The sequence below is a fragment of the Elgaria multicarinata genome, chromosome 3 (genome assembly GCF_023053635.1).
Source record: "Elgaria multicarinata webbii isolate HBS135686 ecotype San Diego chromosome 3, rElgMul1.1.pri, whole genome shotgun sequence".
Lineage (NCBI taxonomy): Eukaryota > Metazoa > Chordata > Lepidosauria > Squamata > Anguidae > Elgaria > Elgaria multicarinata.
In genome coordinates, this window is record NC_086173.1 from 15,455,552 (window position 1) to 15,471,979 (window position 16,428).

General features: G+C 47.1%; 1 protein-coding gene across 2 annotated transcripts in view; it reads left to right on the top strand.

The window, feature by feature from the left end:
* Positions 1 to 16,428, top strand: part of ARHGAP4 (Rho GTPase activating protein 4) — a 62,229-nt gene that overhangs the window by 29,274 nt on the left and 16,527 nt on the right. Inside the window, exons 7-12 of one of the 2 annotated variants that reach the window (XM_063119345.1) lie at positions 1,158 to 1,379; positions 1,465 to 1,566; positions 4,435 to 4,629; positions 7,764 to 7,848; positions 10,493 to 10,520; positions 10,775 to 10,862. In XM_063119345.1, coding sequence (XP_062975415.1) covers positions 1,158 to 1,379; positions 1,465 to 1,566; positions 4,435 to 4,629; positions 7,764 to 7,848; positions 10,493 to 10,520; positions 10,775 to 10,862 — 720 coding nt within the window. Of the gene's footprint in view, positions 1 to 1,157; positions 1,380 to 1,464; positions 1,567 to 4,434; positions 4,630 to 7,763; positions 7,849 to 10,492; positions 10,521 to 10,774; positions 10,863 to 11,071; positions 11,100 to 16,428 lie in introns of both variants that reach the window. The other variant, XM_063119346.1, reaches the window with a different exon arrangement.

A 16,428-nucleotide genomic window follows, 5' to 3' on the forward strand; every position in this document is an offset into this window, starting at 1 on the left:
TGGGACTACTGTTCCCAGATTCCCTATCGAAAGAGAGAGAGAGAGAGAGAGAGAGGTTGTTTAATTAGTTCAAGCCTATTAAAGTAGGGTGACCATATGAAAAGGACAGGGCTCCTGTATCTTTAACAATTCTATTGAAAAGGGAATTTCAGCAGGTGTCATTTGTCTATATGGGGAACCTGGTGAAATTTCCTCTTCATCACACCAGTTAAAGCTGCAGGTGCCCTGCCCTGCCCTGCCCTCTTTTAAATCTGGGCACTCTACTATAGCTCCTGCACCTTTAACTGTTGTGATATAGAGGGAATTTCACCAGGTTCTCCATATATGCAAATGACAGCTGCTGAAATTCCCTTTTCTATGCAACTGTTAAAGATACAGGAGCCCTGTCCTCCTTTTCATAGAGTCACCCAAATTAAAGAGATACGCATAAAGGCTCAGAGGTGTCAGTTCCTTCCATATGCCTTCCCTTTAATACTTTGGTGGAGGTTTTAGAAAAGGCCATGCCTGTAGTAGGCGGAATGTGACCTCAACAGGAAGCATTCCCTCATTTAAAAACAGCAGCTTTCCTAGTCCTCATGATTGCAGAAGGGGAAAAAAACCTTATGAAAACACTTGGGGCAGTTTCTGCTAGTGGGTTGGAAAAAATAAACTGTGGGTGGGATGAGGGGTTTCCCCTCTTTTCCTTTTGTTGTTATTCTATCCTTTTAGTTTAGCGCTTTAAGATTTCTAACCTAACCACGAGAAGAAGAAAACCTGGGCTGCAAAGATTCCAGATCTTTGCAACGCTCCCCTCCCCTGCCCTCCTGCTGATCAGTCTGCATGAATGGACCTGGCTCTGTTTGCATTGTGTTACCAGTCTCATAGTGATTTGTGTTTTTGTGGCAGATAGATTCAGTTTCTGACAGAGCCTATTGTGCCTTAAGCAGCCCCATAGCAGGTAGAAATCCAACAAGTGCAGCTTTGCTTCATCCTGAGCTGCAGTGACAGGTAAAGCTGGGCCTCTTGAATGCCATCGTTTTCTTTGTCTTACAGCAGCTATAAAAAGCAAAGGAACCTCTGTCAGAACTGAAGTTCACCAACTTAGTGGGATAGCAGAGGGGGGTGCGTGGGGTATGGCTTGATAACTCAAGGTGTCTCTCCTCTCTCATGGTTCCCAGTGTTTCGACCTCGGCTTCCACCTTTCCTTGGGCAAGGTGCTGAGGACTTACCTAGCAGCAGAGTCTCGGGCCCAAGCGTCATGGCAGCAGGGACTGTGCACCATTGAAGGAGCTGTGGATGCCCTGGACCCGCAGGGGGATAAGTCCAGGTTGATGGAGGCCAACCCTTCAGCTTACTGCCCTCCTTTGTGCTTCGACTACCAGCCTCATGAGGGCGACGAGGTGAGGGGCTGCTTCTCCTTGGCTCCCTATAAAACGTTTTCCTTCCCTCTCAGGTTTGCCCTGAATCCCGTCCTTCCGTTTTCAGGTGTCCGAGGTCCGGGCTGAGGGTCCCCTGAGAAACGAACTGGTCTCCCGATTCCAGCATATCCAGTCACGCCTCAATGCCATCACCCTGGAGACGGATGAGGTGAGTGCCGTCGGCAGAGAACCGAGCAAAGCCTTTCCTCCGACATCCTGAAGCCCAGACATGTTCAAACTTTAGCCAGGGTTACTGGTGGTGAGAGCTAGGATTCAGATCGCACAAGACGTAGGCCTCATTCTCGCTGTGTCTGGCTTGTATCACCGCGGACTATGGCTAGAGGTTTGTACGACTGAATGCTCCTCTATAATGAACCCCCACCCACCCAGAAGCCGCCACATAGGGACCTAAAGAAGGATTTAAGCCTTGCTTTCTCCCTGACATGCTAATTTTCTAGGTGAAGGGAATTTTTTTAGTAAGGAAAAAACATCCCATCATATGAAGTCACTTCTGCCACTGCAGTCCAAAGTAGTACAGGCCAGACGCAGGTTTACCGCAGTAGAGGTTGATGGTTCCGGTGTCAGTGGGGCGGTGAATCCACTCTGGGTTTCAGTCAGAAACAGTCAGAACTCTAAAGTTATCTGATGAACTATTGTAAACCGCCCAGAGAGCTTTGGTTTATTGGTTAGTATAGAAATAATAATAATAATAATAATAATAATAATAATAATAATAATAATAATGCTCCTTAGTTTTCTGACTTATCCGCACTGAAACCCGGAGCAAATACACTGTCTCATTGACATTGGAGCCACCAGCCTTCACTGGTTTACCACCTCAGTGGCCCCAGGGTCTCAGATGCGCAGGAGTTATTCAGTTATTTATTTTTATTTATTGCTTTTTTTATACCTCCCAATAGCCAAAGCTCCCTGGGCGGTTCACAGTTATGAGCAGGAAACACTCTCTACATGTTCAAAAGCATTAGAAACAAGCCACAGGGCTGAGCCCTGGTTCAAATTAAGTCTGGGTGAGCATGTAAGCGTGTATTTAAAAACGTGGTGCCATACTCTTATGTGATATTAAAGTAAATTATAGTTGAGTAAAATTTGAACTATACCTTTTCCCGACCTTCACATGGTCAGAAATCATTTCCCTTTCCCTGTTTTGAACCAGACACAGGATGGCTACCCCTCCAGAGGATTAGGCCAAGGAAATGCCTTTCTGGTCAGGGAGTTCATCTGAGAGTGAGGCCCTAAGCAAGTGTGTGTGTGGGGGGGATAGCATGGAAAGCAAAGCTCCAGAGCTCGTGTCCCTTTGGCTAAGTGGTTGAGGCTCAGCGGCCCTTCATGCTTTTGGCCTCGCTTGAATGTGCAGCGCTTCATTTTTCCCCATAGGAGTGAATAATTATTCACTTGTGCGGGAGAATGTAAAGGCGCAAGAGTGCACTGACAGACACCTTTGGGATGGGGGGGGGGCCGATCTGCCCCCTCACTGGAGACTGCAGCGTTTCATTGGAGGAGCAGGCTTTGTTCTCAGTAGTCAATTATTGCTCTGTGGCTGCAGAGAGGCTAGGGGAAGGACCAGGAAAAGAAGAAAAGCGGCTAGCAGGTTCAAACCCCGCCCCTCCAAGCAAGGAGAGCATTTGTTATTGGGTAGATTAAAAATACAGCTAAATGAATAGCATGCGTAACCATTACAAGAGCAGTTGTTTCAGAAGTTTAGTAACTTGGAGAAATTCAACTTCTTTGGGTTTTTTCTTGAGTTCTCTGTGTAATTATTTGAGACGAACTTTTGGAGAAGGAGCAAGATGGGGGGGTCAAGTGAATAAACCTTGTTTACATCCCATTGGCAGGGATCCACCTCTCTCCATGGGAGCTGCTGAGGCTTGAGCCTGTGCCTACTTGCATAAGCCCACCCTTTCGCCTGTATTAAACCACCTGAGCTCCATCGCTTAGCCTCACAAGTGCAGCCTTCCATCAACCTAGTGCCCTCCAGATGTGTTGGACTGCAACGCCCATAATTTCCATCTGGAGGGTATCATGTGGAGCAGGGAGTCAGTACTAGACTGTGATGTGTTTTTATAACTGCATGCCATTTAAGGCCAAACTAGACATTATTGGGGCAAATGTGTGTTTTTCATATTATGTTACAATATTGTATTTTTATATGTTGGCTTTTGGACGGAATAGAAATGTATTCAAGGCAGCGATAAACAGGGCAGAGAGGAGGCCCTTAGACTCACTATCGTTTTGGACCTGATTGTACAAAAAAAATCCTTTAAAATGTATTTACTTAATTATTACATCTTTATACCGCCCAATAGCCTAAGCTCTCTGGGCAGTTCACAAAAATTAAAACCATGAAGAACATAATAAAACAACCAACAATCTAAAAACACAAATACAAAACACAGTAAAAAAAGCACAACCGGGATAAAACCACGCAGCAGAAATTGATATAAGATTAAATACAGGATTAAAACAGTAAAATTTAAGTGTAAGTTAAAATTAGGTGTTAAAATACTGAGAAAATAAAAAGGTCTTCAGCTGGCGACGAAAGGAGTACAGTGTAGGCGCTAGGCAGACCTCTCTGGGGAGCTCATTCCACAGCCGGGGTGCCACAGCGGAGAAGGCCCTCCTCCTAGTAGCCACCTGCCTAACTTCCTTTGGCAGGGGCTCACAGAGGAGGACCCCTGTGGATGATCTTAAGGTCCGGGCAGGCACATATGGGAGGAGGCATTCCTTCAAATAACCTGGCCCCAAGCCGTTTAGGGCTTTGAATGTTAGTACCAGCACTTTGAATCGGGCTGGTTGCTGGAGAGAATTACTGGGCAGCGAAAGGCTTAAGCACCCTCCTCCCACCCACTGATTTTGCCCCTCAAATGACCCTCCCAGCCCTGTGTTTGCGTTGCAAGGCAAGCCCTGCATTTTCTCCTTGTGGCTCCTTGGTCTTTTTCTAAGGAGTCAACCTCTAGCTAGGTCTCTTCGCATGAAGAGGCCTCTTGGTGTAGACGTACTTTTCTGCTTCCTTCCACAGGTGCACAAGACTCTGAAGGCCACCATGCAAAGCCTGAAAGAGTTGTTGTCAGCAGAGGAGCCAGAGGCACTTGATGCCTTTCAGGGCTGCCAGTCCACTGAGTCGCTCAAGTCTACGGGCTCTGATGCAGGTGGGAAGCAGGCGTTGGCAAAGCGCCGGGCCAACCAGCAGGAGACGGAAAGCTTTTACATCATGGTATGGTCCTATTTCTTACAACAGTAAAGTTCAAAGAGCTCTCGATAGATGTCGTCCTAACTCTGAATTCCCCCTTGACCAAACACAGGCCTATCTGCTCCTCGGCCACTTATGCAATCCAGGCCGCAGTGTTGCCATGACGAAAAGGAGCCCTGTAAAACAGACCATTCCAGATGGCTAAAGAAGGGAGCTAAACCACAGCCTAAATAAAGGAACAGCCAAAAAAAAAAAACCAAAAAAAACACACCACACCCTCGGTTTGACATGGGGCAGATTCCTTCTCAACCCCAACTCTGGTCGGCCAGATGAGACCCTGAAGATGTACAAAAAAATTTTTTTTGGGTGGTGGTAAATAATTACTTGGAGTGAGCTCAGCTTCACGATACCCTGAACTTGTCTTATTTGTGGCAATTCCTGATTCCCCCAAGGAAACTGTTTTTAAAATGGTCTTCAGTATTTAGCGAGGGAAGGAAAGGTTTTCTTAATGAACTCTGATGCAGACACAAGAATAGGGGTTGCCATGTATCCCTCATAAATTTACTCAACTCTGTTTGTTTGTTTGTTTATTTATTTATTTATTTATTTATTTTATTACATTTATATACCGCCCCACAGCCGAAGCTCTCTGGGCAGTTTACAACAATTAAAAATAGCAAACATTAAAAGTATACAAAATTTAAAAACCATCAAAAACATAAAAAACCGTATAAAAACAACAGTATCCATCTGTTGTGTGCTGAGCCTGCTCAAAATATTTTCATTTGAGGCAGAAACCCCCAATGACGCCCACCCTCACCCCCATTCATATAGGGTGTCATCCACGAAGGCGTTCTGTGGCACAGAAGGAGGAAAAGGAAGAACTGTTCTGGCCTAAAGCAGTTTGGTATTTGAAATGGAAAATCCAAACAGCACCCTCATCTAATTAACATGGGGCACAATCTGCCATGACATTCTCCCGCTCTGCTCTTGTGCTCATCCCATTCATTTCAATGGATCTTGCACTGAAGAACTCTGCCTCCACTGCTTTTAATTGGGCCTTCATATGAAGAATGCAGAATCTCTAGCCAAATCTGGCCGTCAGGGATTCTGCAGAGGGCCATGTATCTTTCCCTCAACCACTGATTATTGGTGGTTTCCTGGCTTTTGTGCAGTTCTTTCCCCATTCTAAAAGGTTGGAATGCCTCTCCTCAGGCCTAGTTCACGACAGTAAGAGGTTTACACTAAAATATACTAGGATTTGTTTTTTTGGGGGGGGGGGTCCCATCCATTTTGCATTCAACTTCATCCGCTGCTGGAATGCACCCCTCGAGAGCGTCTCTGAAATGAAATCTGGCCTTCCAGCTGAAAGACGTTTGCCAGGGCCGGTCCTACCATAGGTAGAGTGAGGCGATTGCCTCAGGCAGTAGATGCTGGGTGGCAACACTGACAGTGGCATCACTGACAGCCTCCCGGCTGTTCCTCCTCTACTAGCCTACTGCCTCAGGTGTGGTGGAGGACACCATCCCATTGCCAGTGATGAAGTAAGATTCAACGCCCAGTTCAGCTGGGTTTGTACATGGTGTGGAGAGGAGGTGCCATCTTACTTGTTGCCTGAGGCAGCAAAATGTTTTCGGCCAGCCCTGCTCCAGACGTTGCCTTCTGGCAAATTATGCCACTTCATGCCTTCTGGCAGGGTTGCTTACAAGTTGTTTAGATGATGTTGTCATGGGGCCCTTCCACACGCCGTACTGAAGGCGCATGCATGCGCCCCAAGTACGACCCCAAAACGATAGTGTGTTCTAGAGCCAGAAGAGATGGAGGAGGCGGCGGCTGGGGAATCCGGGCGCGTCCTTGCCGCCACCGCTGCCGCCTCCCCGCCGGCCTCCTGCTGCCGGGGTAAGAGCGACCCAGGTCAGAGAGCTCGGCTTCCGCCTCTGCTGAGCTCTCCGACCCGGGTCGCTCTTACCCCGGCATCAGGAGGCCAGTGGGGAGGCAGTGGCAGCGGCTGGGGAATCTGGGCGCGTCCTTGCCTCCGCCGCCGCTGCCTCCCCGCCAGCCTCCTGCTGCCGGGCTAAGAGCCACCCAGGTCGGAGAGCTCGGCTTCTGCCTCCGCTGAGCTCTCCGACCCGGGTCGCTCTTACCCCGGCAGCAGGAGGCCGGCGGGGGTGGCGGTGGCGGCAAGGACGCGCCCAGATTCCCCAGCCGCCTCCTCCTCCGTCTCTTCTGGCTGTATTGCACACTATCGTTTTGGGGTCGTACTTGGGGCGCATGCATGCGCCTTCAGTACGGCGTGTGGAAGGGCTTTTGGTCAAGTTCCACTTCTGTTTTTCAAAAGCGATTTCATGGGGTAGTTTGGAGCGGGGGAAATCCAGTAATTTTTGTGAAAGTGAAACAAAGTGCTTGTTCCCATTACTGTAGTTGCATTATTTCACAGTGCTACATAAAGGTCATGTAGTGGAAAGGCAAGAAAGGAAAATAATTCATGTAAAGCTCTGATCTTAATTCTGCAACGATACCAGAAGTAGAAAAGTGGAAACAGCGGGCTATACAGGCTCATCTAGAAAAGCTTTCAGAAAGGCTGTTCTAGTAGCTTCATCCGATGACCGTTTTAATGCACGCTCGTTATTGGGCACTCACGAAATACTGACATGACGTCGTCCCCCTCTCGCGTGTCTTGCGCCCCTTCTGGCGGAAGACACGCAGCAAAAAGAACCGGTACAAGTCCGGTTGGAGCTCTCCCCTACCTGACTCTATGGTTCTAATACTCCCTGTTTTCAGGAAGTGATGTTGCAGCGGTGACAGAAGAAATGACGGGAGCCGCTCGTCGGATGAAGCTTTTTAACTCCACATAGGCAGAGCTGTAATCTCAGCCCTTCTTGGATATCTCAGCCTGGGTTGTTCCTGTGGCTGTAGAGAGTGTGAAAGAGAGACCAGCAGCCATGTTGAAGTAGTAACAGAAGTGCTGTGTGAGAGACAGATAGCAAGGGGAGGTGGAGTTCAATATGGAAGGGGCTATTTTTCCTTTATCTCGTGGAGAAACATACAGTGTCATGCCCCACATCCCTCTTTTCTTTTTTGCCACATTAACGAATCCTAACAGCATCCTCCCCTAGAGGCTTTCTCTAATCATGGATGTCTTGGCATCTCTCGTGCAGAAATTCAAAGAATATCTCTCCGGACGAAGCATTCAAACCAAACTGCAAGCGAAGCATGACCAGATGAAGGAGGCGATAGAGAAGGGTAAGGATTTGAAAGGATAAATGATCAGTTGAGTTGTCTGTTCTTTGCTTGGATGCGGCATTGGAATTTGGAGTGTTTTGAGAAGTACAAGATAATATCTCAATTTTTATGCCTGTTTAACTGCATGTCATCTCCCAAAGAATCCTGCAAATTGTAGTTGGGTGAGGTACTCTGTTCAGACACCTCTACCCTCATCGCCTCTCTTCAAAGCACTATTGATCCTAGGCCTAATTTACATCAAGCAGTATATTGCACTATGAAAGTGGTATATAAAAGGCAGGAGCCATGCCAAGCAGGACACAGCGGTATGAAAGCGGTATATAACAGGCAGGAGCCACACCAAGCAGGATATAGCGGTATGAAAGCGGCATATGGTATGCGTCAATGGGCCCCAACAGTTGTCAGTGCACTTCAATACCTCTATAAAGCAGTAGTGTGGCTCCTGCCTTTTATAAACCGCTTTCATACCGCTTTCATAGTGCAAAATCCTGCTTGGTGTAGATTAGGCCCTAGGGCTCCCTGTGGGAAAAGGAATGGCAGTTATGCCAGTTTTTGGGAGAAGATCGGTGTCCCTGTGAAGGTTTTCTAAACTGAGAAGTGAATTCTGTTCCCCTCACCTCCACACCTGTAAAGACACATGCACAGCTAATCTATTGAATCCTGGTTGCCTCTTCCTGTTAGCTCAGGGATAGGTAACTTGGTGTCCTCCAGCAGTTTTCGCCTGCAACTCCCATGATCCCTCACCATTGGCTCTGCTGGCTAAGGCTGATGGGAGTTGTAGGCTGAAACATCTGGAGGAAACAGCAAGAGGGGCTGCCGCTTATGTGTCCCAAAACAGAAGAGAAAATATTCTCAGGTGCCAGACAAAACTGTTATTATGCCCAACACATCTCAGAAAGAACTTTCCTTCCTCAGGGACCACTTTATCTTTCTCCAAATGTATTGCAAAGAATCTTTCCAATGCTGCCGCTGTCTTAAAATGCTCCGGAAGTGCTCTTCTGTTTCGTAAACGATCCAGAGGGCCACAAGTTGCCTACCCTGGTGTTCTTCTCCCCGCCTCCATCAGTACTTTTTAAAACACTGTTCCAAGAGGAAAAGACTTTGTGACTGAAACAAGGGCTGGCCAATAGGTGCTGTGTGCAGCCCGGCTTAGAAAGTAGAGGAGGTTTGATTGGGCGGCCCTTATTTATTTATTTATTTATTACATTTTTATACCGCTCAATAGCCGAAGCTCTCTGGGCGGTTCACAAAAATTAAAACCACAGTAAAACACCCAACAGGTTAAAACACAATTACGAAATACAGTATAAAAAGCGCAACCAGGATAAAACCACACAGCAAAGTTGATATAAGATTAAAATACAGAGTTAAAACAGTAAAATTTAAATTTAAGTTAAAATTAAGTGTTAAAATACTGAGTAAATAAAAAGGTCTTCAGCTGGCGACGAAAGCAGTACAGTGTAGGCGCCAGGTGGACCTCTCTGGGGAGCTCGTTCCACAACTGGGGTGCCACAGCGGAGAAAGCCCATAAATCCAAAATTTATTACATTTCTATACTGCCCAATAGCCGGAGCTCTCTGGGCGGTTCACAAAAATTAAAAATATTCAAAGTATAAAACAACAGTATAAAACCATACTATAAAATACAATATAAAAGCTCAACCAAATAAAAACAGCAGCAATGCAAAATTACAAATTTAAAACACCAAGTTAAAATTTATTTATAGACTGTTAAAATGCTGGGAGAATAAGAAGGTCTTCACCTGGCGTCTAAAAGCATATAATGTAGGTGCCAAGAGAACCTCCTTAGGGAGCTCATTCCACAGCCGGGGTGCCACAGCAGAGAAGGCCCTCCTCCTGGTAGCCACCTGCCTCACTTCCTTTGGTAGGGGCTCGTGGAGAAGGACCCCTGAGGATGACCTTAGGGTTCGGGCAGGTACATATGGGAGGAGGCATTCCTTCAGATAGTCTGGCCCCAAGCCGTTTAGGGCTTTAAATGTTAATACCAGCACTTTGAATCGGGCCCGGACCTGGACTGGCAGCCAATGAAGCTGGAAGAGGACTGGCGTGATGTGGTCTCGTCGGCCAGTCCCTGTTAGTAACAGTGCTGCCCTGTTTTGTACTAGTTGAAGTTTCCGGACCATTTTCAAAGGCAGCCCCACATATAATGCATTGCAGTAATCCAAACGAGAGGTTACCAGAGCATGGATAACTGTAGCTAGGCTATCTCTGTCCAGATAAGGGTGCAGTTGGTATATCAGCCTAAGCTGATAAAAGGTGCTCTTTGCCACTGAGTTCACCTGTGCCTCCAGTGGCAGATCTGGATCCAAGAGCACCCCCAAACTACGGACCCGATCCTTTAGGGAGAGTGCAACCCCATCCAGGTCTCCGTCCACTCTTATGTCAGTCTGTGCGGAATCTAGTCTCTGACCAAAAACAGAGGAGCAGCTTCACCCCGAGCCTGTTCTGGAGGGAAAGGCTGTAGATGTCAGTAAGTACATTTCACAGCAGGCCCGTAGCGTCTCTACTGAAGCTAAGTGCTCCTTTCTTCATCCTAAAGCCTGTACAACCTTTGGTCGCGTAGATGTGGCTAAAGAGACTCTGAACGTTAATTCCCCTGTCTTCCTTTTTCTTGCTCCCTCAGGTGCTGCAGTGGATCGAGAGCTGGCCAGGTAAAAGGAGATATAGAGGGGCTGTGAACATTGTGGATGCTCCCCTGGTGCGGGGCGGGAGAGGCCGGCTGCTCCATGTGCTGCCCTCTTCCTGTGCTCAGTTGGGCCGCGAAGACTTCCTCTGTCCTGTTCTGTGGCTGAGGAACCCAGTGGAACTCTGGGAAGGAGTCCAGTTCCACTCCTTGGGTGGTGGTGGTGGGAGTCTGTGACATTTTCCTTCCTCCCTCCCCACACTACACAAACGTTGCTTCCAGGCCACAGTCCCAGCGCATCCGCCGTTCCCGCCCTCCCTCGTGCTACCACCACAAGCTCTTCGAGGGGGACCTGCAGGCCTTTTTGGAGGTACTGGCTGCTGCCCTGAGCTTCGCCACACCCCCACCCCCTCCTGCCCCAGCTCTTTCTCGCCCCGCTTTCTTGCCCTCTGCCTAGTACGAGAACTCTGTGCCTCCTCGGCTCCGCTTTTGCCTCCGGCTTTTCCCCACCGCACCCGCTACTCCCTCTGCCTGTAATGTGCTTGCTGACTTTGTCTCTCCTGTCTGTGCTGCCCTAAGGAGGCGGAGGCTGCAGGCACGGAAGCAGGTACCCGAACTGGGGCGGGGAGCGGGGGAGGGCGGTGAGGTGCCTTGTGTGTGTGGGGGGGTCGAGAGTAGATTGGACCTACAACGTGGAGGGCGGTAGGGCACGGAGAGGATGCTTAGCTCGCTTTGATGTAGTGGTGGAATGGACGTTTATGCTCAAATACCTATGTGAGTATTTGTTGTGTGTGTGCATACACACACACATACACGGAAAGGTTTGTGGGAATATAAAGGGCTGTTTTCGCATGACTGCATGCTTTGCACTCCAAGGCACGTGAGGCTGCGTTCCTGTGCGTGTGTGCACACGCGCGCATGCATGTGTGTGAAACCACCCCCTGCTTGTGTTTTCTCGCAGTTCCCCGTCTTCTTTCGTTTTGAGTTTTGGCTGACTGCCTTGTAACAGGAAGACCCTGGTGTGCTCTCATAGTGATGGGTGAATGCATGCCACAACCACGTGTTACCCTGGTGCGCGACGGCCCCTTTCAGTCCATTGGAAGAGGCCAATGTGATTTCAAGTCTGCACTTAAAATGGTTCTAAGAAGCCTGTTCCCTCTCAAACTGCATCCTCTGTGCTATTTTAGAAGCAGGAAGTGATTTTGGTGATAGGTGGCATGTTTTGGACAAAAGTTGTCCCAATTTAGCCCTTGCTACATTGTGCTTCAGATTAAAGCAGAGGTGAGCAGAAGGTAGAAATCCAGATGTTTTGTACTTCAACTCCCAGCATTCCTGACCATTCCTGGCAGCGTTGGCCATGCTGCCAGGGGCTTCTGGGAGTTGAAGTCTAAAATATCTGGAGCTCTGTCTCCTGCCCGCTCTTGCTTTAGCCCACCTTGAGCTGTTGCATCTTGAATAAATTTGAATAAAAACATAGAAAAAGAATCAGCCTGCTACGTACGTACTTCTAGTGTCAGAATGGGATGTGTGCGAAGTCTCATTGGTGGACAGACTGCAATGAGGTAAGCTTTGGGCAGGTGGGAGTATTTAGCACCCCCTCATGCTCTTTTGCCCTTAATGTTGGATTCCCCCCCCCCCAGTTTTGAACATGCAGGCAAGCTGCTGTCGCATCTAGCTTTGGGTCCATGCTATGCTCATAAACGTTGACAGTCAACTAAACTTTGTTGCCAGTGTTCATGTCTGAACAGTGGAGAAGTATATATGCCCAGGTGTGGACAAAAATGAATCTGGGATTGTGTCCATTCATTTGTGAATGTCGATATCCATTGAGTGTCGGACGTTAGCTATAAATGACGACAGGACTAGACTTTACAAGAGCCGTGGAGTTGCTGACTTTTGTGCCTTTCCCCGCTCTTCCTTGTAATGTCTGATACCCAGGGATGCTGACAGCGATCCCCTGAGCCAGGCTTCAGTAGTTTGAAAAGGCCCACACTCCCAACCACTTGCAAACTCTTAAAACCTCTAAATCCTTTTCTGAAGAATTGCCCATCCCTCCGCCAGCCTTCCTTGCCAGCCCCAACACTCCCAAATATACTCTCCCCTTCCTTTCAAGCAGCGACAGCAGATTCCCCAGAAGGCCACAAGCACCTCTTCTCGGCCCACCTTCTCCCCCCACACCAGCTATCATTTCCAGGGGTTGTGCAGGGTTCCCCCCCCCCCACATTGTAAACAGTTGAAATGTCTTTCCTAAGGTTTAGTTTACAGGCAATATTATTATTATTATTATTATTTATTTATATAGCACCATCAATGTACATGGTGCTGTACAGAGTAAAACAGTAAATAGCAAGACTCTGCCGCATAGGCTTACAATCTAATAAAATCATAGTAAAACAATAAGGAGGGGAAGAGAATGCCAACAGGTACAGGGAAGGGTAAGCAGGCACAGGGTAGGGAAAAACTAACAGTAGAAAGTAACAGTAGAAGTCTGCACAACATCAAGTTTTAAAAGCTTTAGGAAAAAGAAAAGTTTTTAGTTGAGCTTTAAAAGCTGTGGTTGAACTTGTAGTTCTCAAATGTTCTGGAAGAGCGTTCCAGGCGTAAGGGGCAGCAGACGAAAATGGACGAAGCCGAGCAAGGGAAGTAGAGGCCCTTGGGCAGGCGAGAAACATGGCATCAGAGGAGCGAAGAGCACGAGCGGGGCAATAGTGTGAGATGAGAGAGGAGAGATAGGAAGGAGCTAGACCGTGAAAAGCTTTGAAGGTTAACAGGAGAAGTTTATATTGGATTCTGAAGTGAATTGGAAGCCAATGAAGAGATTTCAGAAGCGGAGTAACATGGTCGGAGCGGCGTGCTAAGAAGATGATCTTTGCGGCAGAGTGGTGAACAGAAACCAACGGGCTAATGTGAGAAGAAGGAAGGCCAGAGAGAAGAAGGTTGCAGTAGTCCAACCGAGAAATAACCAGTGCATGAACAAGCGTCTTGGCAGAAGAGACAGACAAAAATGATCGAATCCTGGCAATATTATACAGGAAAAATCGACAAGATTTAGCTACTGCCTCAATATGAGGAATAAAGGAGAGCGAGGAGTCGAAGATAAAGCCAAGGCTACGAGCTTCCTTGACCGGAGTAAGCGTAACATCATTGACAGTAAGAGAGAATGAGAGATGAGGAGAAGGTTTAGGAGGAAAAACAAGCAATTCAGTCTTTGCCATGTTAAGCTTCAAGCGACGATGAAGCAGCCAAGCTGAGATATCTGAAAGACATGCCGAGATACGATCGTGAATAAGAGCTTTAAGCTCAACTCTGCTGGTATTTTGGACTGTGCCCCCCCAAGAGCTTCTCTGAAATGGAGTTTGGCCCTCAGGGTAAAAGAGGCTTTTTTATTTATTTATTTATTTATTTATTTATTTATTTATATAGCACCATCAGTGTACATGGTGCTGTACATAGTAAAACAATAAAATAGTAAGACCCTGCCGCATAGTCTTACATTCTAATAAAATCACAATAAAACAATAAGAAAGGGCAGGGAATGCACCAAGCAGGCACAGGGGAAAGTAAAATTAACAATATAAAAGTAAAGTCAAAATCCTATCCCTCTGCTTATCCCATAGCCCACTCTGCTCCAGTGTACTTTAACCCAGTGTGTCAAGAGAATAAAGAGATAGAGAAGGTTGGTGGTAGGGCAGCGGAAATCCCCTTTTCTACTCTCCACATGAGTCATTTTCTTGAATCCTCAGAAAGGCTCAGGAAAATGACTATCTTCTTATTTTCGTGTGGCGCAGAGTGGTAAGCGGCAGTTACTGCAGCCGAAACTCTCCCCATGGCCTGAGTTTGATCCCAGCAGAAGCTGGTTCTCAGGCAGCTGGCTCAGGTCGACTCAGCCTTCCAGCCTTCCGAGGTCGGTAAAATGAGTACCCAGTTAGCTGAGGGAAAGGTAACCGCGACTGGGGAAGGCAATGGCAAACCACCCCGCTACAAAGTCTGCCAAGGAAACCTCAGCGAAAGCAGGCGTCACTCTAGGAGTTAGCAATGACTCAAGTGCTTGCATGAGAGGTTCCTTTCCTTTCCTTTCCTTATTTTCGTAGAAGTCGCTGAAGCCACTTCCACATTCACCTGGGGTGAGCTTGAGAGAGCGTGCCCCATCCCGGTTGGTTTACACTTCTGCAGGTGTTTCTTTGCCCTCACCCACAGTCAGTGATGTGAGGCGGGTGTGTGATGACGTCCAGTTACACAGACATTACCATGACGAAGGGAGAAAGACAAGGAGAGGCAGGAGCTCTGTGGCCTGCCGAAAGACGTTTGCTGTCTGAGGCAAAAAATAAAATGGTGGCCTCTATTCCACATACAGAAGTTGACCAGAGTGGTACTTGAATCTTACTTCAACAGTGGCAAAAGCATAAGGGTCTCGAGCAAACCTGGGGACAGCTAGCTAGCTTTAGGGGTGCAGGGTAGGCTTTGTAGCACCTGCAGCTCTGTCCTTGAACTTCTGCCACTGGAGGCAGCTACTTCACTCTGCCCAATGGTAGGACCGACCCTGAGTCCTACCCATCTATACACACATACGGTACTTACACTGAAGCATACAGTGGCAGTTGAGATTAAGTAGGCTCCGTTGCCTGTTCTTATGAATAAATAAAATATTGCGGGCTTCCTGTCTGTGATGACGATTCCATAATTTGTGTGGGTGCTGCCCCCCCACTCCCTGATGTGGTAAGCGTTTGATTTTAACCTAGAAGTTGAAGGTTCTTCCTAATCATTCAGAGGTATCCAGATGCTTGCAGTTAAAGAGTCTTAGACAGAGCAGGCGGTGGGCATGTGAATGGATGATCAAGCTTGCCCTTGCATGGCACTTATTCTTTGCACGTCTGCAAGAGCATGATGCTTGCTTATCTAGGAAAAGCTGTGCTTTCTGTAATCTCCCTCCCCCTGGCTTATTCATTGTTTTGTGGGTGCAAAAAAATGGGTGGAGGAGGGGGCAGAGTTGAGAACCAGCTTTTTTACTGCCCATTTTGTCTTTACTATAAGATGGACAGAGCGTAGCATTTTTGTTAGGTGGGGCTTGATCAGGGCTGTGTGTATATTGCTCTAAGAAATAAATACGTTCTGCATTAGGTAAAATTTAACTCTTTGGCCTGTAAAAATCATGAGGATTAAGGGAAATTATGCCCCATTTTAACAATTTATTTTGTAGGGTTTTTTTTGGTCTTACTAACCATGGGGAGAGACAAAGACTTATGCAAGGCACTGAACCTATGTGCCTTGCATAAGTCTATGCAAGGCACATAGAACGCAATAAATCTATGCCTTGCGATTTATTCTCCCAGCAGGCCCTAAAGGTAGGTTAGGCTGACATAGCACAACAAAAAGTGCTACCTTTAACCAAAAAACAATACAGCTGATAGCAAAAAAGTTAAAGGTGTAGACAATAAAACAGGGTTTAATACACGAATAAAAGCAGATTATAAAGTGCACTTATATCAACAGAATCAATAGTGACATCACACAGTTAAAATGCTACAAACAGAAAAGTGCTCAGCAAACTTGATTTACTTGGCCAGACACGTTTCGACACCAAGTCTTCCTCAATGGCCAGTGTCCCAGGCTAATCAGTACTCAGGGCTATTTGTAAAGAATGGGGGCTGACTTGAAAGTTCCTTGAAATAGGAATAAATAGACGTCACTCCCCTCAACATGAAATAGAGAATCCTAATGTTTAGAAGAAGCCCATAAGGAGTACTTGAAGCAGCCTTTGCTCACGTAAACAAAGATGCCAGCACTGTTTGTAGCATTTTAACTGTGTGATGTCACTATTGATTCTGTTAATATAAGTGCTCTTTATAATCTGCTTTTATTAGTGTATTAAACCCTGTTTTATTGTCTACACCCTTAACTTTTTTGCTAGCAACTACTCCAGGATCACCCTGGGAGCA